This window comes from Punica granatum, chromosome 1 (genome assembly GCF_007655135.1).
Source record: "Punica granatum isolate Tunisia-2019 chromosome 1, ASM765513v2, whole genome shotgun sequence".
NCBI classification, from domain to species: domain Eukaryota; kingdom Viridiplantae; phylum Streptophyta; class Magnoliopsida; order Myrtales; family Lythraceae; genus Punica; species Punica granatum.
In genome coordinates, this window is record NC_045127.1 from 2,993,159 (window position 1) to 3,018,330 (window position 25,172).

A 25,172-nucleotide genomic window follows, 5' to 3' on the forward strand; every position below is an offset into this window, starting at 1 on the left:
TAAAATAAAATTTAGAATGGAACCAAAAGCAAGATATAGAATGGAAAATACATATGCTCACTAAGGTGGAAGCTCCTCGACATGCAAGAGCTTAAAGTTGAGAGAGGCACCGAGAAAGGCTCAAAGCATTTTGAAGCGTGGTCGGGTCATTTGACATGATATATGTAACAGTTACCTTTCTCTCAATTAGATACTCAGTTCGAGATTGTTACATGATCACAGTTTAATGAACCATATACCACAACTACAGCGTATACCCATGCGACACTGGACGGAATTGATTCATTACATAATTAATTTAACAACGTGATTAATTAGTTCACTATATCGTAGGATATGACATGTGCAAATTAATTGATAAATTTTATCAAGTGGTGGGGTCCGACATGGTATCTCCAATCTCCATCTCCCAGGCAAGACTCTGTAGAGAAGAGACCCGCCAGATATGACCGACTCCAATGTTTTGTTCTTTTTAATTGATTAATGACCCAAACCGCCAATATAAATGAACATTGCCATCGATTTTGAAATTCAACTTCAAAACCCGCTTATACACTATCCAAGAACTAATGGAAAGATCCTTCGGACGAAAAAATTCGGAGACGACAAACGACAATGCCCAGGTCGGAACCGGCAGCAGACGTCGGCCAGCATCATCAGAACAACAACAGCAGCAGCAGCCTCGGTACCGGGGAATCCGCCGGCGCCCCTGGGGTAAGTTCGCTGCAGAGATACGTGACCCATCACGGAACGGGGCCCGTCTCTGGCTAGGGACGTTTGACACTGCAGAGGAAGCAGCGCGCGCCTATGACCGGGCGGCATACACTTTCCGGGGGCACTTGGCGATCCTCAACTTCCCGAACGATCTCCACTACCTCAACCGGGACTCTTCATGTTCTTCTAGCAGTTCAGCTTCCTCTTCCTCCTCCTGCATTGAGTTCGGTGCGCCGAGCTCTTTCCCCACGGGAAATGGTGCAAACTTTGGGGATAGGCTCCCTTCTAATGATGTGATCGAGTTCGAGTACCTCGACAACCAGCTGTTAGAGGACCTTCTCAGAGAATCTGACAGTTAGCTACCTAGGTAGAATTCTGTGGGGAAGAAAACATTGTTTCAATCATTTCGTTTTCTCTTTGAAGCATGACAATAAAACCTACATATTTGGTGTCAAGAAACAAGCATCTGCTTTTGATCACTACGTAAGCGAAGCTAGTCTTCTCGATAAGAAACCCAAGATGGATCACCCTCTCTTCGCCTGGAAGCAAATTGCATTCATTTGGGATTGTAATTTGCCTTTCGGCGGAACTAATTGACAGCATTCAGCTTTCCGATACTAGTTATTAATGTAACATTTCGAGGTTATATGTTCGCTAAGAAAACAACTTTTAAAGTCGTATTCAAATGACAAGTGAACTGTTACTAGTTTCTCGAATCATTTGCATAGAATGTATATATATAACTCAAGTCTTAACTAGGCATTAGCATCAATCATACATGTTTGAGAAGAAGAAATTAGAACTCATTAAGAGCACAAAAATTGCGAACTCAAAAGGTGATACAGCAGCACGGCAGCCTGTTCCTGTTAATTTGGTTTGGGGGACCTCCGCAGTGTTCTTTTGAACATTAAGTGGCCCATAACATTTGGTCTTGCCAGATCTAAATTTTGTTAAATATCCAAGCTTAATATAGGAAAAAGTTTTTTTTTTTTTTTGTTTCAGGAAAAGGTTATTGGCACGTCTAATATGGTACCTGAATGCGTGTTTACAATCAAACTTTCCATTCTATAATTTGCATGGGCAGTGAAGGATTCAATGCCAGTTCAAGTAATACATAGGCACATCGATTTTCAACTCTTCGGGACGCAGTATAAGCACGTGAAGGTTATGTAGGCTGGTCAGGCAATTGGTAGGCCATTTAATTTTACCCGAAGTACCTTTAATTCATGTTTATACGTAAATACCCAAAATTTAACATGCGTTGATTAAAGATGTGGGAAAAAAAAAAGCACGATGAATAGGATCGTAGATGTGAGTCAATATCAATCGACATAATCGGGCTATGTGAGAGATGTACGATCGGTTCTCCAGCAAATTAATGAGGGACAGAGTATATGTCATGCTTAGGTAAGTAGGGGATCAATGTTTATGCACAAAGTCAATGAGAACTTCTGAGCTTACTCATGGATTCACAGTCAGCCGACCCTCTCTCAGACATATTTCAACTTTGCGGCTGTTCTTTCCTTAGGCTTCTCAAATTAATGAGATCATTGGTCCCTTATCCATCACCAAAAATCTAACATGAGATTGTATCACATGACACACGACTATCCATCCGCGGGTCCTACGCGGGCCTCACACTCAATGGCCGGCCGTGATTCCAGTGTCAAGTGACACCGGATCATGCTAGACCCACCGCATCATCAGTACTCTGGGAGAAGAAAAGTGAAGGGCAAAAAGGTAAGAAGGGATAGATCTTGTTATTTCCTTAAAAGGACGGGACAGGTTAGAAGTTAATCATCAGTAGTATCATTATTATCAGATTCGACAGGTCAACCCCCTCAGTGAATCCTCAAAATCTTTCCGGATTAGAAGGGGGCAGAGAAGTCAGCCCACCAGAGAACAGCACAGCCAAAAACAGAGCAGAAAATGCACCCCTTCCGGGTTCCGAATAGGATGGAATTTTTTCGAGTTAAAAAGGTGAATATCAGAAATTTCATAAAAAATTAAATGGTTATATATAAATTTCTTTTTTCTTTCTATGGATACATATGAATTTGTTTTAAACGTCAACAATTTAGGGGAGACAACCGCTCCTTTTAGCCCCCCTCCTCCATTTCTGCATCCGCATAATCGTATTCGTATCTACCCAGGAATGACGATGTCGATGGAAGCTAGAGCTACATGCGCATCAGTGTGGTGGTGGTAATGTAAGACGGCCGATAGAGTTTTCCGGTAAGGGAGAGAGAATGAGAGATTGCCTCTTAGTGAAAGTAATTAGTTGCCCTTTTCCATGTATGGCACACCAAATATGCAGTAGTTTCTTATGGGTATGTCCCCTAACCGATCATGGGGGTTTATCAAGTGGGCCCTGTTATTAATACTATTAAGGGCAAATCCATATCAGATACGATCACTTCTTCTTAGTATTATCATCGTCGAAATCCAACAGCTCGTCCAGCACCTTGTTGTCCAAGTACTCAAACTCAAACACCGTTCCATGGGCAGCAGAGGAGGATGCTGCTGAGGACGTATGACCTGACTGGCTATAGCCGCCAGACGAGTTTGGGTACTCGTGAGGGAAATTGAGGATGGCGAGAGGACCCCGCATTGCGTACGCGGCCCTGTCATAGGCCCTGGCGGCCTCCTCTGCAGTGTCGAATGTCCCGAGCCAGATGCGAGCGCCATGGTTGGCCGAGTCCCGTATCTCCGCAGCGAACTTCCCCCATGGGCGCCTCCTCACTCCCCTGTACTTCACTCCGCCGCCGCTGCTGCTGCCATCCTCTTCGTCCTTGGTCGCCTTGCCTCTCCGGGACCCTTCCATTGCAGTTGCAGCTGTGCTTTTGCTCTGTTTTTCAGCCATGCCATCCCTCCATTTTTATACTGAACAGAAGAGGAGACCCACACTTTGTTGTTCGACGGGGTCAGATTCGAAGTTGACAGAGAAAGACTGATCGGCAAATCATATTATTAATTCTTCTTCAGGGGAAATTTTCAACGTGGGTTTGAACTGTACGAGATGATGGAGATTGGATTCGGGTGTATAAGTAAGATGCATTGCATAGACTTTTGGTGGTTTCATGTCACTGTCTTTTTTGTGTTAATAATACGTTGTTCGTTAGTGAAGTTTATTTGTTTATTTGTTAATTCCACTTAATTTATTCAAATCAAATGCTATCAGCTTAGTATCTCTAAAATTACATTGGGAGGTGGTGAGGTCACACGGCTCAAGCTCGCTTACATCCATCGGGCCTCAGCACTCGTGATGTAATGATTCCCTCGTAATTTAGTGAAAGAAATATTAATCCGTCTTACACCTATGGTTGATGCTATCGGTCATTATGGCGCTGGCATGTTCTTCCAACGACATTGAATCTTTCGTCATGTGTGTAATCGAAACAACAATGTTAGACTTGTAATCCAATATGCCAAAGATGCGCTGAATTTCAGTTTAACTAGGCAATTCATCGATCTCTATCAATGTTGATTAGCATGCAAATTGTCGATCCGCCACCGATGATTGTCAAAGACATTGATGAGTACCTTTTTTACCTATTTAGTTTGATCTATTGTACCAACAAGGCCACCCGGACCAAAGCTAACCTCTAATTTGAAGACCTTACTCATTCTATCAAAAGGAAGAAAGCTCATCGTCCGCCTTGACGAGGCCGAAGTCTACCCTCTCGATGGCTTGCAATTGGTTTGCTAAATATAGTAATAAATGAAGACGAGATTAACAAATTCGAGCTACTGAATAGCATCCCGAATTAAGCAACTTGCTCATAAAAAATAAAGCATGTCATAGGCTCTTAATTGACGATTAATCTATCAAATTAATATAAGTTCGTAGTGTCTAATAACGTATTTGGGTCACTCACCGCAACGCATGCCGTTGCGTATGTGCTCTGACATAGGTGGGCATTGAGGTCATCGTGCATCACCAAAAACTTTACTCTATTTTATTTTTCAAACCAAAAACTTTACTCTATACGCTATAACTACGATTGTAATCTATGTGATAGGTTGCTACACATATAGATTCTGCCCTAAAGGAATTTTCTTTTTAAAAAAGAGAAATGGTGGAAATAAAATATATGTTTCTGTAATTTGAGCACGTGAGGGGTAAAAAGTCAAAAGAGCAGTGAGATCAGACGGCTGACGTCCCAAATGTAATCACCAGATACATTGATGATTACAGGATTAATTATTTGATTAGTCCTTAAATTAATTAATCACTTATGGGCTTAACATAGATATCTTCCTTTTAATATTTCCAAAAGTTGAGAATTGAGATCATGCCTGGCCTTTTTGGGTTCTGACGTACGTTAGACTTCAATCTCCAGAATCGTATAAGCTTACGTAAAACCGTATGTCGATCTCTGCAACCGTAATGATGAAAAGGACATAAATGAAAGAGCAAAATCGACAAAATAGCATAATTCATATACATAATATTATATCTTTCACTCCAAGATAGTATTTTTATTTAATTACCTTTTGCAGATCGAGAATTAATAAACTGATGATATTACATATAGGAAATAGTAATTCGACGTATGCTATGTGTGCAAGCATACACAAATAGAAATTATAGAATTGCAATTGCAAGGTTTTAGCATGATCGTATTACACCGCCCGCGAGTGTTCGTTTTATATCTCCTCTTATTGTATGTGTATCCCTTTGGATCTGCTCGACCATAATAACGGTGATATATATATATATATATATATACATATATATCATTCGGGGTTTGAATTAGAGTTGGCGATAGACAATCACTTCTCCTGACCCTATTAAGAAATTTGATGTCGTAATAAATTGATTTTTAATCTGTGTCAATGCTTCATGATAACTAGATAATCACCTGCGCATTGTGCGAGATTCATGAAATTTATCGTTCCAATAATGTTTAAGTAGGCCTAAATTTATTGAGAGAAAGTAAAGGAAAAAATTGAAAATGTATATAAATTAAATGAAAGCAAGTAAAAAAAATGCAAATGTGCATAAATGTACATTAAAAAGAATATTTGAAACATTAATAACACCTAATGATCTGATAATTACGCCTCTCCATAATAGACTTTTTATTTATTTATAAATGCTTGCTAAAATGCAAAACTCTCTAAAAGAAATTGTCGATTGACAGATGAATAGAAAATTCATATTCTTCGAACTATAATAAAGTTAAAGAAGGCATTCAAGATAAATTTGTATATCTACGTAAATCCAAGCCGTGATATCCAATATATATAGATATAGATATATATTATAAGCATATACATCGTAAATTATATTTCCATATACAACCTATATATAATTTGGTGGGGCAACCATATCTTTTATATATATATATATATATGCAAACACAATGCAAATTATTTTAATGCCGTTATTTAACTATATTATGTTATATATAATCTAAATATTGTGTGATATAAATATTCTATGTATTTTATTACATATTTTGTTTCATTATATATGTTTTGTTGAGTCTTATGCCATATTTTATTCCCTTATCTATGTAATCTATACAATGTAAGTAAAATAATCGTAAATAAAATAATAGTAAGTAATTTCAAATTTTAAACACTAAAAAAACCGATAAATTTTTTATTGAAAATAATTTTGAGAATACAAATTATATAAAAACTAAGAAAATTACGTTTTGAAATTTCATATTGTCTTCAATTGGAGATTACCGTGATATCCAAAAGATTTGATGGTATTTTTGATCTTTTTAAAATGGGACATTGTAATGAAAAAATAATTTCATCAGATTTTGTTGTTAATTTTATATTAAAAAATTATTTTAAATTTTAAAACTCAAAAAATCGAGAAAATTTCATTCGAAATGGAACGTTCTGAGTCCATATGGTCAGACCCACCTCGTATCTTGCTTTCATATGGCCTAATCGTGGAGCCCGTGCGTTGCACAGGATAGTTCCACCAACCTGAAAAAAAAATTAATTAAAAAGAAAAACTCCTTCAAAAATCATAAGTGAAACAAAAAGAATAAAATAAATGAATAATCTTCACGTTTAATGGTAGACGAACTTACTTTCTAAGAGCTCGCGTATAAGAATTTATTACCAACTCATATCACCAATCTTGAAAAAGAATATAAGAAAAAAGTAAAAAATTAGTGAAAAATAAAAAATAAAAATTTTCGATAAAAATGAGGAAATAATCAAAGCATAAATTTAATCAACTAACTTGCATTTAGGGTTAGACATACGTTTCGAGAACTCGCGTCTAGTTGTAGACGTATTTTTTGAGAGTTGAATAACTCATATTTATGTGTATGATAATCTCCATTTATATCTATGGTACAAAAACTAGATAAAGTATAATATGATTTATTTTCCTTTCTTCATTGAACAAATCTGATTTGTTTTGAAAAGAATTATATATCTATAAAATGTTATCTAATCTATTTTTTAAAATAGATATCTATTAAAATATATAATTCATATATTCTTTTTCTTTCTATATATTAAAGGTTATACACGTAAGCATATATTAATATAGTTATATTATGTATGAACATGTACTAACATATACTTATTTTGATGTTAATATTTATGTGATAAATATTACTTTTTATTTTAAAAATTTCAAGATTATTAAATAATATCTATCTATATATATATATAATAAAATCTTCTCATTTATTTCAAATACATTCATGTTATATTGATATAGATTATAAAAATTAAAGAAATCAAGAAAGCGGATTTTATGATGAATATAATTAAAAAATATTTTTAATTAAAAAGAATTTCGAAAATTAAAATTTAAGAAATCTAGAAAATTTCATTTAGAAATCGGGATCTGATCGACTCACAATATCTAAATAAAATATAATTGATTTTGTTTTCCTTTTTTAGTGAACAAATCTGATTTATTTTTTGGAAAGAAAATATAATTTATAAAATACCTATAAAAAATTATTATCTAACCTATAATTTCAGAAAATTTCGTTGCTAATTTCCTAATAAAATATAATTTTAAATTTTAAAAACTCAAAAAATTGAGTAAATTTCATTCAGAAACGGAACGTTATGAGGTACTCTAGTCGGGCCCACCTCGTATCTTGCTTTCATATATACTAGTCAGGGAGCTCGTGTGTTGCACGAGATAGTTTCACCAACCTAAATATATATATATAATAAAACATTAAAATGAAAAACTCCTTCAAGAATCATAAGTGAAACAAAAGAATAAAATAAATAAATAACATGCACGTTTAGTGGTAGACAAACTTATTTTCTAAGAGCTTACGAATAGGAGTAGCAATACATTTTGAGAGTTGATACTCACATCACAAATCTTGAAAATAATATGAGAAAAAACAATAAATTACAGAAAATCAAAAGTGAAAATTTACGATACAAATAGAGAAAAAATCGTAGTATAAATTTAATCAACTAACTTGCATTTAGAGATAAACATACGTTTCGAGATCTCGCATTTAATTGTAGACGTATTTTTTTAGACTTGAATATTCCCGTGTTTAAGTGTATGATAATCCCTATTTATAACTATCATAAAAAATCTAGGAAAAAAATATAATTTGATTTTTTTTTCGGTAAACAAATCTGATTTATTTTGAAAAGAAAATATAATTTATATATATCTATAAATATTATCTAATCTATTTTTAAAAATAGATATTTGTAAAAACATATAATTCATATATATTTTTTCTTACTATATACTAAATATTGTACGAGTAACCATATATTAATATATTTATATTCTGTGTGAATATATACTAATGAATACTTATTTTGCTATTAATATTTATGTGATGAAATATTACTTTTTATTTTAAAAAATTCAGGATTATTAAATAATATCTATACATAAATTCAAGATTATGAAATTCAATTGGAGATCACCATAATATCTAAAATATAATTTATAAAAGACCTATAAAATATTATTTAATCTATAATTTCGGAAGATTTTGTAGCTAATTTCATAATAAAATATAATTTAAAACTTTAAAAACTTAAAAAATAGAGAAAATTTCATTCAGAAATGGAGCGTTCTGAGGCCATACGGTCAAGCCCGCCTTTTATGTTGCTTATATATATGGATAGATAGATATTGATTTCTCCTGATGTATCATCAAAGCATAATCTAAATCGTAGGCGGAGCTGATGCTGGTTGGCGATTCGTTCATCTTGTCATGATTTCTCATTAACATTAATAATAATAATAATAATAATAATAATAATAACGTTGGTTTCATCTCTACCTAATTCAAAGTGCCCAAATTATGATCGACAAAGTTGACAGAGAAATTTTGAGTCTTGATACTATACGCTTAAAAACATGCCAAAACGGGGCAATCGAACAAAAACTTCTCTGCCTTACGTTAGTATGCATAGCTGCAGAGCAGATATATATATATATATATATATATATATATTATTGATTGAAGAAAGTCGTGTGAAATTCGCTACTTTAGCTTAGAACCACTCATCAGCAAGTGCAAGTTGACAACTTCTTAATTAGGCAATAAAATTATAAACTAGATAAGATAAAAGAGGAAACTGCAAGTTGAGAGATAGGATTCAATGATTTTGTCGTGAATTGGTCAGCAGAATTGAAAAGGAGTTAGCAGCTGATTGATGCAATTCGACGATGGTGGTGGTCCTGTCCTTAATTAAAATTGAAAGTCTACTGGGCAGCAAGGAAATTCAATGGTCTTATTCAACCGTATTATTCTTAAATTAATTATTTGGACATGGCGGTTTCCCTTTTTTATGTTCTTATTACTCATCAATTTCTATATTTATTTTATTCTATTTTTGGTGGTGATGAGCCAGACCATATAAATTGTCTCGTCATCCCGTTCTAGGTATCCAAAAAATGACTCATCTCATATATTGTCATGCTAAGCCAAATCTCGAGTTGAATGGGTTCGTATCACGTCCTAAATGACAGTCAGAGGCAGCCGATTATTGATGATCTGGATTTTGAGGATGCTTTGAAAATAGAAATGAGATGGCAATTATGAGAAAAGAAAAGCTTTCGATGAAATTATAAAAACCGACGTTCTATTTAGAGATCATCCGAGAGAAATGGAAACTGAAGAACTCAGTGTCACTTCAGGATTCGTGAACATCGCACTACGTAGTTCACGTGCACTATAGTGAATCATCCAAAGTTTCTTTCAGCTTGTCGGGATCGAACCCAAGTGGATAATGAGACACGAATCATAATAATGTGTGCCGGGTCCAGTCGGCCCTGTTCTTGGCATCTTATAATGGTGAACGATGAATGCATGTGTCTGCTGGGCTGCTGCATTAAAATCTTGAGCCATCAAATAATTTGATGTGTTCGTTCCCTCTCTCTTCTTCAATGAATTTTTCCTCGTTACCACTTGTTCAAATGAGAAACTCACACGAGAGAACAGAAACGATTCGAACAGAAAGTTATACAGTAGGCATAATTTCCTGGAACTGAACTTTTACGTAAATGTATTTATTTGTTTCAGTGTTAAGATCCTAAGGCGTAACGCTTCGGCGGCGGTGTTACTTCGTGGGTGTCAGTAATGTAGGTCGGGAGGAAGTCCTTGTATCTGAAAGTTCTGTAGATTTGAGGACTCGAGTCAGTGACTAATGCCCTGGCAGGTTTGATGTGGTTACCGTCTAAAGGATGGATGAAACTTGAAACCGTGGTTCGTGCAAACTCTCTGTTCGTCGTCACTCAGTGCTCGGCGCTCCTCAGCATCCCGTTACTTATGATCTGAGAAGACAATATGAAAGTGAACTTTTGAACGCATTCATTTGTATAAATTTTGAGCAACAATGTAGAATAGGATTTTTACGATTTCAGTCGAGCGCATGCATGCAACATGTGTCCGATATTCACCACAAAGGCGTTGTGGAGAGGCGGCATGCCGAGCCGCTGCCCATCCTAGAGGACCTGGAGAGAGTGAATTTGACCTTGAAGAACTGTGTGAGACCAACATCACTATGTTGCGGAAGTCCAAGGTTAACCTGGGATCAGGACTCGGAGGATAATGGTTCAAAGCCATCAACTGGCCTTGCGTCAGCTCCTTATCGGAAAATCCCGGTTCGAGTCCGAGGCCTTCACAAATCATATCGAGAAGGTAGAGGCTCAGCTTCCTTACTTCCACTGAATAGTTTTCCCATAATTTCTCTGCATCAATTGCACAACTGTCACATCTTTTGGGTGCCAAATGTACTTATTGAGATCAAATCAAGACGAAATGGTATAAATCATGCTGGAGGAAATTTTCGAGGGATCGAATCCTCGGGGCAACAAGGATTTAGAAGTGATTACCTATAAAGTGGAGGCTTCTCCGGCCAAGAGGGAATGTGCTGATGCAGAGGATGGGGAGGGTGCCAGACTCCTGAGGGTGTCCCTGCTGAAGTGGATCTTCTTCCCGCTCATAGTCGATGTTCATGTACAGCCTGCAAGGCTTCCCGGGATCCTAGTACAGTGCCCAGTCCTCGTCCTGCATCTCGAAGAACTCCCTTACTACGTCCATCGCCTCGTCCAGCAGTCTCTCCGATAGCCCGTCATTAACCAGCTGCAATAATGACAGTACAGGGACCGGGAAAATGGATATGTTTAATGACTAAGAATAAGCTAATTTATGTTCAAATCGAGCAACCTATTGCAAGTTGCAATACCTGGAAGAATCCGAACTCCTGACCGGCCCCTAGGATAAGTCGCATGGTTTCCTCGTGATTACTGCCGGACCTTCTTTTCTCCCAAAGATCGATGACTGGAATGGATGCAGAGAAGGGGACCGGTCCATGGTCCCTGTGGGGTCTGCTTGCTGGCGGCAGCACATATGACTCGGGTATATACCGGAGATCGCGTAAGCTCGAATTCAACTTCCCGGCCATGAATTCCCCGATAACAATCGGGATGGCGCTCTTCTTCCAGGCAATGCTGACAATGTCTCCCTCTGCAACAATCGCCCATAAAAGAATCAATAATTTCTTCACTTAATCATGTAATCAATCAGATTCCTTCTCAAAGATGCTTCTTTGGGGAAGATATAATATGGACAAATAGCTTTTAACTTTTTTTTTTTTTTTTCTGTTTTAAAATTGATTTCGATCATTCCTATATCAAATCCCGACAACAACGAGCACAAACATAACATGTTGATCAGAGTCAAATTCTTATTTGGCTGTGGAATTCAAACTTGCAAGAGACAAAAGTGTTGGTCCGATCGAAGAAAGAGGGAAGTTAAGATTAATGTGTCGGTCCAAAGGCTAGAAAGTTATTGCAACTTCCAAGTGTTGGACTCTATCTATAATACCATTTTGCTACACAGTAACAAACTATAAGAAGAGATGGAATTAAGATATGCGAAATTCGTCCGTTGATTACATGGACAATTAATGAGACCTTAAATCATCACGGGATGCAGCCACAAGTGTTAATCTAATGGCTGTACATGCCTTAAGAACTGTCCATGCAATCGATGGTAACATTTTCTCACGACTTACAGAGATCAATCTCACAAAGTCTCGGATTGGTCTGATCAAACCTTGAACATGGGCATCGGGCAATATACCGAAATGTCAGATCGTGTGGTGATAAATGCTTCTAATGTATTGGAACCGCTGAATCTCAACACATGGTTTTTCTCTTTTTCATGTGGTCAAATCCATGTGTCATAAACATGATCGAAGAAGCTAATCATTCGAACAACCATTCGCAAGCCGAACCGTCATCTCCAGTACTAGTGTCTGGGATGCCTAGAACATTTTACGGAACTCAAGTCTCTCGGCATAGAGAAACGGTCGCATCCGCGACCCAATAGAAAGAGCCAATTGCAGTCGGGAACTCAGGTGCAATAACCTTCATCAGCACCATCCCTGAGGCCACCGGTTCTGAGGATCCCACCTACCAAACCACCTCTTCTTTCTTAGACCTAGTGTAGCTGAAGCCGCCGCAGGTGGCTGGGCCGGGGGCTTCTTCTCCCTCCTTCGCCCTATCATCAGCCTCGACAGCAGTCCCCTCCGGCTTGCAGGTGCAGGGGGAGTTGCCACAGGGTACTGCCGTTGATTCGGATGATTACTGTCTGGGCCGAAAGAACGTACGGTAGCAGAACCTTTGCAAGAGATGAAGAAGTCATCGTCCTCAGCTGGGAAGATCTCGTCTCGGGTTCGGATGGAGTTGAGCCTGAGGTACCTCTGCTCAAGGGACTCCTGCGGGACGTTCCGGGCTAACAGGGGAGACTCACCACCCCAGTTGTTCGTGCCCATTGATGGGTGTTGTGGAGTTCTGAACGCCATTGTCATCTGCCTGTGCATCTTTTCTTCTTTATCAGAATCTTCGACGGATGTTAGGGAGCGCTTTGGCGTCTCCGATGAATAAGAGAAGCTCTTAAATATAAAGGAGAGACAAGGAGGATGATCATCTCGAGTTCGGACGACAACTCCCCGCCTAGAAAATCGTCATCTTCAAGGTTGAGGGTGTCACTTCTCCATTCTTAGAATAATACTTTCAAGGTATCTTCATCAGAGAAAAATTTGCCGCCAAATGAATGCCTTCATTATCCAAATAGATGAAACTCCTCTAAAGACCGTTAATTAATTGTGTACTACGACTATGAGCGTCCCAAAACCGATTTGTTCCAACAAACTCTGATAATCGATACAATTTCCATCACACCCGGTCAAAACGCAGGAAACATCTTCTATATTGAGCCATAAGAAGCTGCACAGACATCACACGAGATTGTGAAACCTTGGCGGAAATTTGTTGATTTGCATATATCTAGGACAATGAGTCACCTTACCGACATATGAAACCCTTCCTCAGAAAACCATAGAACATCGAATGTGCGTTTACCGCACCGCCCTGCAATTCAAGTCTCATGTATGACATCGTTGAGATTTATGATGATGTTGACAGATTGGATTTTATCGTTGTCGGCAGGGCAAGAGAGATGGATGGGGAAGAGGACGGCCACTTCGAGATAAAGATGTGTACTTCACTAACAGTTACTAGAGAAACAACAAGAACATTAGTATCAGATTGTAAACAAAGATCAGCAGGCACAACATAAAATCTTTGATCACAACAAATAGTCTTCCCAAATGGATGAACAAGATGAGATTCCGAAATGTGGTTTACTCTTCTGTGAAGAAAAATGAGAAAATATCTAATTTGTCGAGCCAAATACTTGACGTGAAGTAAGCTCGACTCTGGTGAGAGCCTGTGCTATGGTAGGAGAGACTAGAGAGAGAAGCATTCAAACAACTTTTCTTGTGACACAAAACTTTCAGCCAATGCTTGTTAGAGCAGAGGGCAAGTATAGATTTAGCGGACATCAACCAGCTCAACGTCGAACACAAGCCACGAGTTTGGTGGGATCTTTCCGCCAGCACCTTTAACCCCGTAACTGCATGAATTTCACAGATTTAACAGAGAGACTCAGATGGATAGACATGGGCAATAGATATATGTGCTTCCATTTCAAACTGACACTATGGTGAAGGTTTGGAAAAGGGCCCCATCATCGCAGGCCTTGCTATCATATAGCAAAATTTCAGAATTAAATGGATCCCCAAAGATCTGAAGTATCACAATTCACTTCCAAGAAAACAACGGTGACTTCCCATCCCATCAGAGAAAAATCCATGCATATGATGCAGATAAATGGTCTATAAGTATTGACACAAAGGCAGAAATGCATACCCCATTGAAGGTGGAATCACGAGCCTTCTCTTGTCTCCGACACGCATACCTGACGATTCAAAAAAGAAAAACCAGAAGTTGTCAGACAGCCGATGGAACACACCAAATGGTTCTTATCCCAGAAATGCTCGAATTCTTCTTACCATTAACTCCGACATCCCACCCCTTTATAACTTGCCCTATACCTGCAAAGGCAAAGCAGAGATTACATTTAAAATAATCAGAACACCAAATTGATACCAAAAGAACAATAATATTCGGCAATTCTTTCACATAAGCATATACCTAGACGGAATTTGAAAGGTGCTCTTCCCACGTTAGAGTCGAATATCTCGCCATTCTTCTGAAGCTTGCCGATGTAGTGTACACTGACCTGAAAGGAACCAAATTAGTTAATCAAGTGAAGAGAAACTCATGAATATTAAAGAGAGAAATATCTGCTGTTTTCTAAAAACACAAGTTTTAGTAAAAGGGAGTAATACATATATGATTTTACCCGCTTCCCAGGAGCAGCTCTTTTCCCGTCAGGCTTGCCCATTGCAAGTTCCTCAACGACCAAGCCGTTTGGGAAAGTCCTCACTTGAGACGGCTTTTCTTCAATTAAATTTGATTCATTCTTCTTCCCCGTAGTTGTAGCTTGTTGATCTCCTGACTCTTGTGATTTCTTGTTTTTCTTTTTCTTCTTTTCTTTTCAGCTTGATTTTCACTGGCGAAGACGAGCAACGATTCACATTAAAGGTAATATCTTGAAGTGATGAAAAAAGCATTACTCTGATATTTTAAAAAGTACAGAAACACAAAGAAGTGAAGGGCCAACAAAGGGATAGAGTTCCAACTTGTTCTCATTTGGGGGCTCCTGAGGCAAAACTTGATGCGCTTCCCCATTTGTGACCTCATTGAACTCTTTCTGATCCTCCATGACCGTAGCAGTCCCACTGTCGTGTGTTTCTTTATCATTTTTTCCTTCTTTATCAAGTTTCTTCTGCTTCTTCCCCTTCTTCTGCCTGTCATTCAAGTCAAAATACAAGAGAGAACTCAAGACTACGATTGAGCACAACACTGAGTTCCTAAGAACAACCAAAATAGGGGAAAACTGCAACAGGTTACACTTACAAAAAAGAAACAATAAAAACTTGTTTATGTTTTTTCACAAGATGTATAAACAAAAAAAGTAAAACAACCATTCTTAAAGTAGAGATGGAAACTATCTTGAATGACCAATATGAATACTCGCCACATTTGGGCTCTTTTGGGAGGGAGGGGGGTGGGAGTGGGGTTGGTGTAGTGAACAACTCCGGCAATTGTGGAACGAGAAACCAGTGAAAAAGAGTATCTATTTTACCTATCTGATTGATCATCTTGCTCAATAGTCTTAATGTTTCGCTTCTTCTTCTTTTGAACTTTCTCAGTTGTTTCATTATCGACCTGCTTTGCTGCTTCTTCAGACTTCTTCTCAGGGGCAGTCTTTGAAATTGGGAAGCCATCTTCATCTTCACTTTCCAAAACAGGGACAGAAGCACTGTTCCTTGGAACAATTTGACCTTGGTGCAGATTTTCCACTGAGCCATTTTGTTTGTTCTTCTTCTCTTGCTTTGACTGAGAATTTTCATTCACAGCCTTCTCCTCATCGGTTATCTCCTCAATCACAACTGCATGGATATATTCGGAAATCAAATAATAGGAACAGGCTAAAGTAAGAAGAAATGAAGATCTTCACGTGTCAATTGTATGAATATCCCGACAACATAACCAGATAGCAAAAAGGAAGAGAAACCCTATGACTAATAGAATACAGAGAGCAGACACATTAACTATAGTACATGAAAAGGAGAAGAACATGCTTATAATACTCAAAACATCACTAGAGAAAATTACCTCCACTCTTAGGGACGACATTGTAGCGTTCATCATCACTATCAAAATAGAGATCACTCTCAGATGCGTCATCACCACTATAGTCAGATGACTCCTCTGAGCCCATGCTGGAAATATCCTCCTCAAGATGATCGCTTACAATTTAGTCAAGTTGCACACATACAAACCCAAGATATCCTTTCACAGCAAGAAGTTCAAACCTGATCTTGCAATCTAATTCAACTTATCAGGTTGGGAAGTCCTTCGAAAGGGAAAAGTCAGGATGCTCCACATATATAAAAAGAAAAATAGACCAAGAGCCAAAAGGTTTGAGAAGTTTTATCAATTAACATAACTTTCGACGAAGAGCAGAGTTTGAAAGGGGGTTGAACTTTCCTAAATAGTTATTCTCTATGGTGTACTTTGTTCTTCACTTTATCGAAGAATTTCAAAGTTGCAGCAATAACAGAATTTGAAGCAAATAAGTAAATCAAGTCATTTAAAGGATACAACCCATAATCATCTTCTCCAGCATCAGCTTCATCTTCTTCCAGAAAGTAACCAGAAATATGGATGCTCCGTGAACCAAGAACAGAAAAAGTCACAGAATCATCCTCGTCAAATTCAAGATCCAAGGAACAGGACTCGATCCTATCAGGCAACAAAGTACACAAGAAAATAGGTCTCTTCTTCTCTTCCGTTAAACACTGCAGTGTGGTCTTCTCATTCGATGAGCCACCCCCTAATGTTGCCTATATAAACATGCCAGACACAAAGTGCAGACATTAAGTTTAAACCAATTACCAGAGATTAAAAAAAAATGAGAAAAAAAGCTTTTGCTTAAAGGAGAGAAAAACCCCACAACCTAAGGCTAGCATTCAAAATAACAATATTTTGTTATGATTACTGGTTAGCTCAATAGCATTTCGATGAACGCAAAACACAAATATATTGCTCAAGACGCTGAGTCACGCAGACAACAGAATGGATTCTCAGATATTGACACACAATTAATCAAGGAAAGGAACCAATGTCCGAAAGAGAGACCTTAATGATCATACCTAGGCTAGCTCAGATTAATAACCGCACTTCCACAGTTCTCATTCAAGCTGAAGTTTTCTTTCAAGAATCTCAAAGCCAAATTACAAAGTGAATAAAACGAATGGGCAGGTAAAGCGGCAGGGCACCTGGGTTATGCGAAGCTTTCCTAGCGCATTGGCAGCAGCACCATAAGGGCTGACCCCTTTCCCCGGTTTCACCTCAACACCTGAGCAAGAACAGCATAAGAACATCAGAAAGACATCGAAATGGAACACATGCTCAACAAAAACGGACACATAATCGGTGATATCTCAGGGACTGAACGGATACACCAACGGTTGCATTCAACTTTTCAAGATTACAGCTCAAGGAATGCCCAGCTGAGAGTTCAAATGGAAGGAGGAAGACACAGGACAAAAGGGAAGAAGAAGAAAGAAGAAGAAGAAGGGCCCAAGATTTCAGAGACCCCAGAAACCCATCAAGCGCTTCCCCCGCGAAGACGGCGACCGGCTATCTGTCGCAGCGGCTCTGGAAACCCTATGGTTTGTCTTCCCACCCACAGCTTGCTTTCCTTCTGCTGCGCAACGGGAAACGGCGCACTATCGTCTTCCAAGTTCCAACTTCAAACCAAATATGACCTTCGCCCAACAGCGAAAAGAGAAACCCATATATGAGTAAAACATGAGTAAATAGGCAATTTGGTCCCTAACTTACTTTTTACATCAATTTGGTCCCTACTTTTTCACGATTGCATTACATTACATCATTTAGGTCCTTCACTTTGCAAATTGCATTATTTAAGTTCCTCACTTTGCAAAATTTGCATCACTTTTTACCTAAGTGAAGGACCTAAATAATGCAGTTTTGCAAAGTAAGGGACCTAAATGATATAGTAAGGATCAAATTGATGCAATTGATAAATTAAGGACTGAATTGATGCAAAAAATAAGTTAGGGATCAAATTGATACAATCATAAAAATTAGGAACCAAATTGCCTATTTACTCAATAGAAAATGTATTCCCCGGTATTTGTATATTTATCCTTTTGCAACCTAAAGTATGCAGAGGACCACTTTGCACCCTGTAGTCTTCATTTCACAAGATGAAATTTGCACCAACGAATGTATCTAATTTGTTTTTGGTCTCCTTTCCCCCGAGCTTTCGATATCATAAAAAATGATCAAATACCTTTTTTTTTTCCATATGTGATGGACCGTCAGACATAATTTAGCCATTTTTTCTGATTGTAAATGTAAAATTTTTGTTATAAAATTGCATTCGCCATAGTTGAAGTATATTCGTGAGAAATGAAGAAAATTTATATTGCAAAGTCCGTGCAAAATCTAAAACTATATATTGTGCAAACTGGTGCTATATAAACTCTTATGATGACACTTATATGAGTTTGTTCAAGTGATTTGACGCTTGTTTCATTTACTCAATCTCCGTTTCGAGCATTTTAAACGGAAAATCCTTAAATCGGTTGCTTTACCCCTTTTAGTGAGCCGACTCACTTGAATCGAGACTAGATAATTCATAGCATATTAGATTTTCGGATATTTTTTATATTGAAAAACTTTATGATTGCAAAGTGATCTAGAAAAAGAAGGGAAGCTATACTATAGGCTGCAAAAAGTAATTTTAGCATTGAACGTTTTTGGAAGTAGCTAGAAGTGAGGTATTGTTTAGATTGTGGTTTGGTGGAATGGGGTTTAGAATCCCTTGTTTGGATTATAGCATTTTAAAAAGGAACAGGGGTTTGATGGGGTTTCGAACCTCACCAAAACCCCATTTTTTCACACCGCTAAATTGGTGGGATCCCATAGGGTTGTGATTTATTATTATTATTGGGTCCGCAAGACCCCAGTCAAGCCACTCCAAAATTTTAGGTCGGTCAAAGGGGAGCTGGGCCGACCCGAGTGGGTCGGCCCAGCTCCCCTTTGACCGACCCAAAATTTTGGGTTGGCAAAAGGGAAGCTGGGCCGACCCACTTTGAGTTGAGAAAGCCATGGTTTGGCCGGCCCAAAAATTTGGGTCGGCCTAGGCATAATACATATTTATATAGGTCGTCCACTGTTAGTAAACTGATAGCTACTATGGTTTGGCCAACCCTTCTAGTGACCTTTAGGTCGAAGGTCAGCAAAAACTTGACCTTAGGTGGCTCCTCTTTTTGAGGTCGGGATAGAGAGACCTTTCGCGACCTAGTTCTGGTGACCTTATACAAAGGGTCGGCAAAAGATAGCTTAGGGCGTTCCTTTTTCAAAGGGTTGTTATAGGGATGCGTGTGGTAACTATTTTCCCTGACATTTCAAGAAGGGCCGGCCAAAGTATGGCATGAGACGATCCTTTTTTTGGTCGCCCCAGACCCTAACTGTACGTACTTTGGGCGATCCTTTTCGATTGGTCGGGACAAATTGCTAGCCTTAGGTCCCCTCTATTATAGTGACACACGTTAACTCTAGGTATGTTATAAATATGCCTCATGCGCTCAATGGATCCTATTAGGATTTAATTGAACATAGGAAATAATGTTACGGTCATTTTTTAATAAAAAGGACAGTATATAGTAGGACATGCTTGGAAGCTTGAAAGTATGATATCAACAACATCGAGATACAGTTGAACATGAATAAATAAATTAAGATAATAATAATAATTTTGTCTTATTTTAAAATCGTACATAGAAGGAAGTAGAAAACAAATGAATAATGCAATAAAATGAAGGAAATGATGCAATGAATATCGCATGGATGCGAAGTGTCGTATAACTAGCATGCTTATGTAAGGCCTGGGTCTTGCTTTGATGCCGTGGATTGAGTTTATATCTAAGCCAAAAGTTTGAATTCATATAAATATATAATGGTGGATTAATCTCTTATAAAGTCATTGGTTGATTCTTAATATATTGATCGACGAGGGATTGTAACATCCTTGACAATCAGCACGGGTGGCATCTAGGAGGGGTCCAAATTACGAACCCGTTTTCATAACTTGTATAGATAAGTATAGATGGAATGGTTCCCTCGAATTACCAAATATGCATAGACAAAAAGTGGCCAGTGCTTTCGTCGCCATGCGGCTTCTCCAATATTTGTTCCTCAATCACACAGGTTAAATATGTTTTTTTTTTTTTTAAGAATTCAGGATCTTTTTAGCATGACTTGAAATCACGGTAACACATATTAGTATTTTCGGTTCAAGTATTTAGTACTTTAATTTAAGTGTCTAATACTTTTAATACTCGGGATTAGTAAAAATGTTTATTATACTTTTATTTTCAGTTTAAGTGTTCAGTATTTTAGTTTAAATGCCCATAATTCATCACAAATAGTAAACGTCCTAAACATTTGAACTAATATACCATGTGTGTCACCATTACTCGAAGTCACGTTATCTATTTTTTGGGGAAAGGCATTGCCCCAAGCAAGTGGAAGCTGTGAATTATAAGATGGACCATGGTACCATCACCGAGTTTGTTGACAAATATGCATCTTCTTATTATCTCCAAAAAAAGAAATCTTGCTTAGACCAAACCATGAAAAAATTTAATCTGCCGTAATTTTTTATTTTTACCTATTATAAGAAACTGATAAGTCTAACAGAAAATTGAAAAATGAGAAATAAAATACATACGAAAAGTTCTACTACCGAAAATCTAATTCCAAAATCTCATTAGATTTATCAGTAGCTGGGGTATGCTAACTGGATATATCGTACTCTCTCGTGTGCCCTTCATTTCAGGGCACTGCACCAGCAGCGACAGAAAAATGGCGGTTTGTTTGCCAGTGAGTGGTCGATGCCCTCTGGACGCACGTTAGACAAGGGCAGGCCCATTGAGTCGATGGCCAATTTTGAATTAACTACATAATCGAGAAAGAGAAGGGTGTAGCGCAATGACGTATGCGCTCATTTGATAACTAAATGGGATTTTAGATTTGATTCTCGTGATAAAAGTATCCGCACTCTTTTATTAGTTAGTACGATTCTTATTTCATTGTACTGCGTTCATGAATCTCCCAAAAAAAAAAAACACTTCATATGAGCAATGTCGGGACTTACCACTTCTGGTGATCGATTGATCCAACGGCATGCATCACATAAATAGAGAACCATTATGTAACCTTGGGAACTCGATAAAGTGCATATCATGGTTAAATGTGTTTTCACTAACTTTCATGTTAACGGGGTGTTAAGTGTGTGTTTCGGCCACTTTACATGTGCATGGAAGATAGCGTAGTGAGTAGATGTGTCCGGTCTGCATCGGCTATATAAGTCCCACGCTGATCAGCAGATGAGTGCAGTGGTCGAAGAAGAATAAGAAGAAGCAAAGAAAGTGAGATTAATAGCAGAATTTAAGGTTTAAAAGATGGTGAGAGAGTGCCACCCTTTGTTAAGAGGGGGAAGGAGATCTTCAGCTGGTTACAGCCATGGCTTCTCTCCTTCTCAGATTCAAGCTCTTGCTTCTTTGTGTGAAACCCTCATTCCTTCGTTAGAACTCGAGGCGGGTGCGACGAAGCCATTCAATTATGAGGCCATGAGTTCCTTCTACAAAGCTTCCGGTTCTCAGCCTCCAATCCCAGATGAGGTCGATTGATATTCTCTCCTTTCGTTCCCATTTAATTTCCCCTTTAATTTACTTCGTACGTATAATCCACATATGCTCTTATATGACTACCTACATACTTACTTGCTAGACGGACATATCTGTACACAACTTAAACCTGCATAACATGGTCCTATAATAAGTATAATTGAGCATAATATATGGAGAGGCCCGGAAGCTCTTTGTGCCTTCCGTCCTATACTCTTTTTCTCGTATGATGAGACCAAGTTTCAAGAATACATGGCAGAAACGAATTGATCCATGACTCCATGCTCAGTCGCAAGTTTAATATTTTACTTCCATATGGAATGCTTGAACTAGTTCGATCGGGTGAAGAGGCATAAGCCTCTTGTCCAATGGCCACCCTGTGTCTTCATGATGAAATAATATGCATACATTGTCTCTCGATGCATCGTAGAATGACCTTTCATACTGCAATGTCTCCATTGTCCCTTGATGCAGGTTGCCGAGCTTCTGGTTAGACGGGCCCAGCCAAAGGTTGTGTTTATTGTGGGCTTAGTCCTGGAGATGTTGTCTTGGAGGATTGGGACACTGCTGCTCTGTGGGTTCCTTTGCTTGGACTGGAAACATTGGCCTTTCGTCCTCAACTTCTCCGAGATGCCTCTCGATAGACGTGAAACGATCCTCGCCAAGTGGTCCCGCGAGAGGTTTCTGACTCCCTTGCGGGCCCTTTTCGTGACGGTCAAGCTGTGCTGCATGTTCATTTTCTTCACAATAGTATGTACAGGATGTTTCGAATGCTTTCTGGAAAACCTTCCTTTCTTATTTTCTGTACCATTATTTTCCCGGTTATAACTTATGTGCCAATCTCAGCATCTATGGTCTTCGAACCGTTATACAGTTTGAAGAAATTTATCGAATGCATTGCCGTCGAGCAATACTGTGATAACTTGTCGTCAGTTGAAGTCCGAACATTCTTTATTCTAAAACCAAATATGCACATTGCAGACAGATGATAATTCGAAGAATGTTGCTTGGGAAGCAATTGGATATAGCGTGGATACCAGACCAAGCCCAGCCGGGTCCCGAAAGGAAAGGCCACTCCAACGAGGCCTCATTGAGACCAGCATGTTCGAGGACGAGCAATCCCTCGTCCAGTCTCTCACCAATAAAGGCCTTGAACTGTCCAATATCCCGGAACACAACACCCTCAAGATCACATGTGATGCTGTGGTGATCGGGTCCGGATGCGGAGGAGGCGTTGCAGCAGCAGTTCTAGCCCAAGCAGGCCACAAGGTGGTGGTCCTCGAGAAGGGGAACTACTTTGTGGCCCAAGACTACTCATCCCTTGAAGGTCCGTCCTTTGACCAATTATATGAGTCTGGGGCGTTACTGTCGACCTCCGACGGAAAAATTGTAATCCTAGCTGGCTCGACTGTGGGCGGTGGTTCTGCCGTGAATTGGTCGGCCTCAATTAGGACCCCTGACAACATCCGGAAGGAATGGTCGGTGGACCGTCGGATTCCTTTGTTCGGGAGCTCCGACTATTCATCTGCGATGGATGTCGTGTGCAAGAGGATTGGGGTCACAGAGAAGTGCACTGAAGAAGGGTTCCAGAATCAAGTCCTTCGGAAAGGGTGCGAGAAGCTCGGGCTAAAAGTTACTACTGTTCCAACAAATTCACCAGAGGGACACTACTGCGGGTCTTGCTGTTATGGGTGCCGTACTGCAGAGAAGCATGGGACCGACTCGACTTGGCTTGTTGATGCTGTCAATCATGGTGCAGTGATCCTAACTGGATGCCAGGCAGATAGGCTAATACTCGAGAAGAATTGCACAAGGAAGAGTGCAAGGAGGAATACATGCGTTGGAGTAATGGCATCAATACTGGCTTCACATTGGAGCAAGAATAAAAATGCTGTGCTGAGAAAGCTCCAAATCGAGGCGAAGGTGACGGTTTCAGCTTGCGGAGCCCTGTCAACACCGCCGCTGCTGGTCTCCAGTGGCCTGAAGAACCCGAACATCGGGCGAAATCTCCATCTGCACCCTTGCCTGCTCACATGGGGTTACTTCCCAGAAAATGTGAAGGAGTTCAAAGGGAAAGTGTACGAGGGAGGGATCATCACATCGCTCCACAAGGTGATTCCCAATGGCTCCTCCTCTGTCTCGGCCATCATAGAGACTCCCTCACTGGGGCCAGGCCTATACTCAGCCCTATGCCCATGGCTATCTGGCCGTGACATGAAGGAGAGGATGGCAAAGTACTCGAGGACTGCACACCTCTTCACACTTGTCCGAGACTCAGGCTCGGGGGAAGTCCGGCAGCAGGGCAAGATCCACTACACGCTGAGTCAGGTGGACAAGGAGAACTTGAGGGCCGGGCTAAGGCAGTCTCTCAGGATCCTGATTGCTGCAGGAGCAACAGAGGTGGGGACCCACAGAAGCGACGGGCAGAGAGTAAAGTGCGAGGGGATAAAGGCTGAGGACGTAGAGGCATTCTTGGACGAGGTTATCGTTCCCGATGGGCCTAGCTCGGGAGATGAGAACTGGACGCTTTACTGCTGTGCACATCCCATGGGGAGTTGCAGGCTGGGAGCCACTGAGGAAGAAGGTGGAGTTGATGGGAATGGTGAGAGTTGGGAGGCTGCAGGTTTGTTCGTGTGTGACGGTAGTTTGATGCCTACTGCAATCGGAGTCAACCCGATGATCACCATTGAATCCACCGCGTATTGCATTTCCAAGAAGATTGCAGACTCCTCGAAATAGGGATTCAGGGAATAACATAAATTATGGATTCAGTGATTTATCTGCATGATTTCAGTTCGTGTCTGTTTCATTGTACTGCGTCTTGAATCAAGAATAACAAACCGTGTAAGCAGTTGGAAATTTCTGCATAAATCACGGCAGAGTTTGTTTTTATTTGTCTTTCTAAAATATAAAAAGACAAACGACAAACGACAAACGAACAACAATTTTCTTTTTGTATAAATCCAAGTGCTCAAAAGGGTATATCATCCGAAAATCCATACTGAACTTCCGATATGGAGTCCAAGTCCATCCAACAAAATTTCTGTCGGGGACCTTCCTTCTGCAGATAGAGATTGGGATCCTGTAAGGGCCTTAAAGCTCGGGCTTTGAACGAAACTATGAAAAGGAACTTGTAACATGTTCAGCTACGGATTAAAGGGAGAAAGCAACACTCCTCGACTAACATCACAAACACAATGCAGGATTGAAAACGACAGCTGTTCTTCATTGGTAATTCAGAAACCGAAAAAGGGAGATTTTGACTG

At 39.3% G+C, this 25,172-nt stretch overlaps 4 protein-coding genes across 4 annotated transcripts; 2 read left to right on the forward strand and 2 right to left on the reverse strand.

The window, feature by feature from the left end:
* The first annotated feature begins 556 nt into the window (after nucleotides 1–556).
* Nucleotides 557–1,176, forward strand: LOC116192692 (ethylene-responsive transcription factor ERF098-like). Its single transcript, XM_031521303.1, has one exon. The coding sequence runs from the start codon at nucleotides 570–572 to the stop codon at nucleotides 1,071–1,073; it is 504 nt and encodes a 167-aa protein (XP_031377163.1). The 5' UTR covers nucleotides 557–569; the 3' UTR covers nucleotides 1,074–1,176.
* Nucleotides 1,177–2,978: 1,802 nt separating this feature from the next.
* On the reverse strand, nucleotides 2,979–3,592 carry LOC116192425 (ethylene-responsive transcription factor ERF096-like). Its single transcript, XM_031520975.1, has one exon. The coding sequence runs from the start codon at nucleotides 3,575–3,577 to the stop codon at nucleotides 3,128–3,130; it is 450 nt and encodes a 149-aa protein (XP_031376835.1). The 5' UTR covers nucleotides 3,578–3,592; the 3' UTR covers nucleotides 2,979–3,127.
* Nucleotides 3,593–13,726: 10,134 nt separating this feature from the next.
* On the reverse strand, nucleotides 13,727–17,954 carry LOC116192227 (peptidyl-prolyl cis-trans isomerase FKBP53-like). Its single transcript, XM_031520704.1, is given in 12 exon segments — nucleotides 13,727–14,123; nucleotides 14,420–14,468; nucleotides 14,563–14,604; nucleotides 14,705–14,792; nucleotides 14,916–15,098; nucleotides 15,101–15,125; nucleotides 15,256–15,423; nucleotides 15,762–16,068; nucleotides 16,295–16,428; nucleotides 16,784–17,025; nucleotides 17,461–17,540; nucleotides 17,781–17,954. Coding segments are annotated over 12 exon segments (1,413 nt in total). The 5' UTR covers nucleotides 17,794–17,954; the 3' UTR covers nucleotides 13,727–14,041.
* A 3,661-nt stretch (nucleotides 17,955–21,615) lies between these two features.
* Nucleotides 21,616–24,777, forward strand: LOC116192467 (long-chain-alcohol oxidase FAO2-like). Its single transcript, XM_031521024.1, has 3 exons — nucleotides 21,616–21,900; nucleotides 22,381–22,656; nucleotides 22,888–24,777. The coding sequence occupies exons 1-3, from the start codon at nucleotides 21,682–21,684 to the stop codon at nucleotides 24,643–24,645; spliced, it is 2,253 nt and encodes a 750-aa protein (XP_031376884.1). The 5' UTR covers nucleotides 21,616–21,681; the 3' UTR covers nucleotides 24,646–24,777.
* Nucleotides 24,778–25,172: the final 395 nt, after the last annotated feature.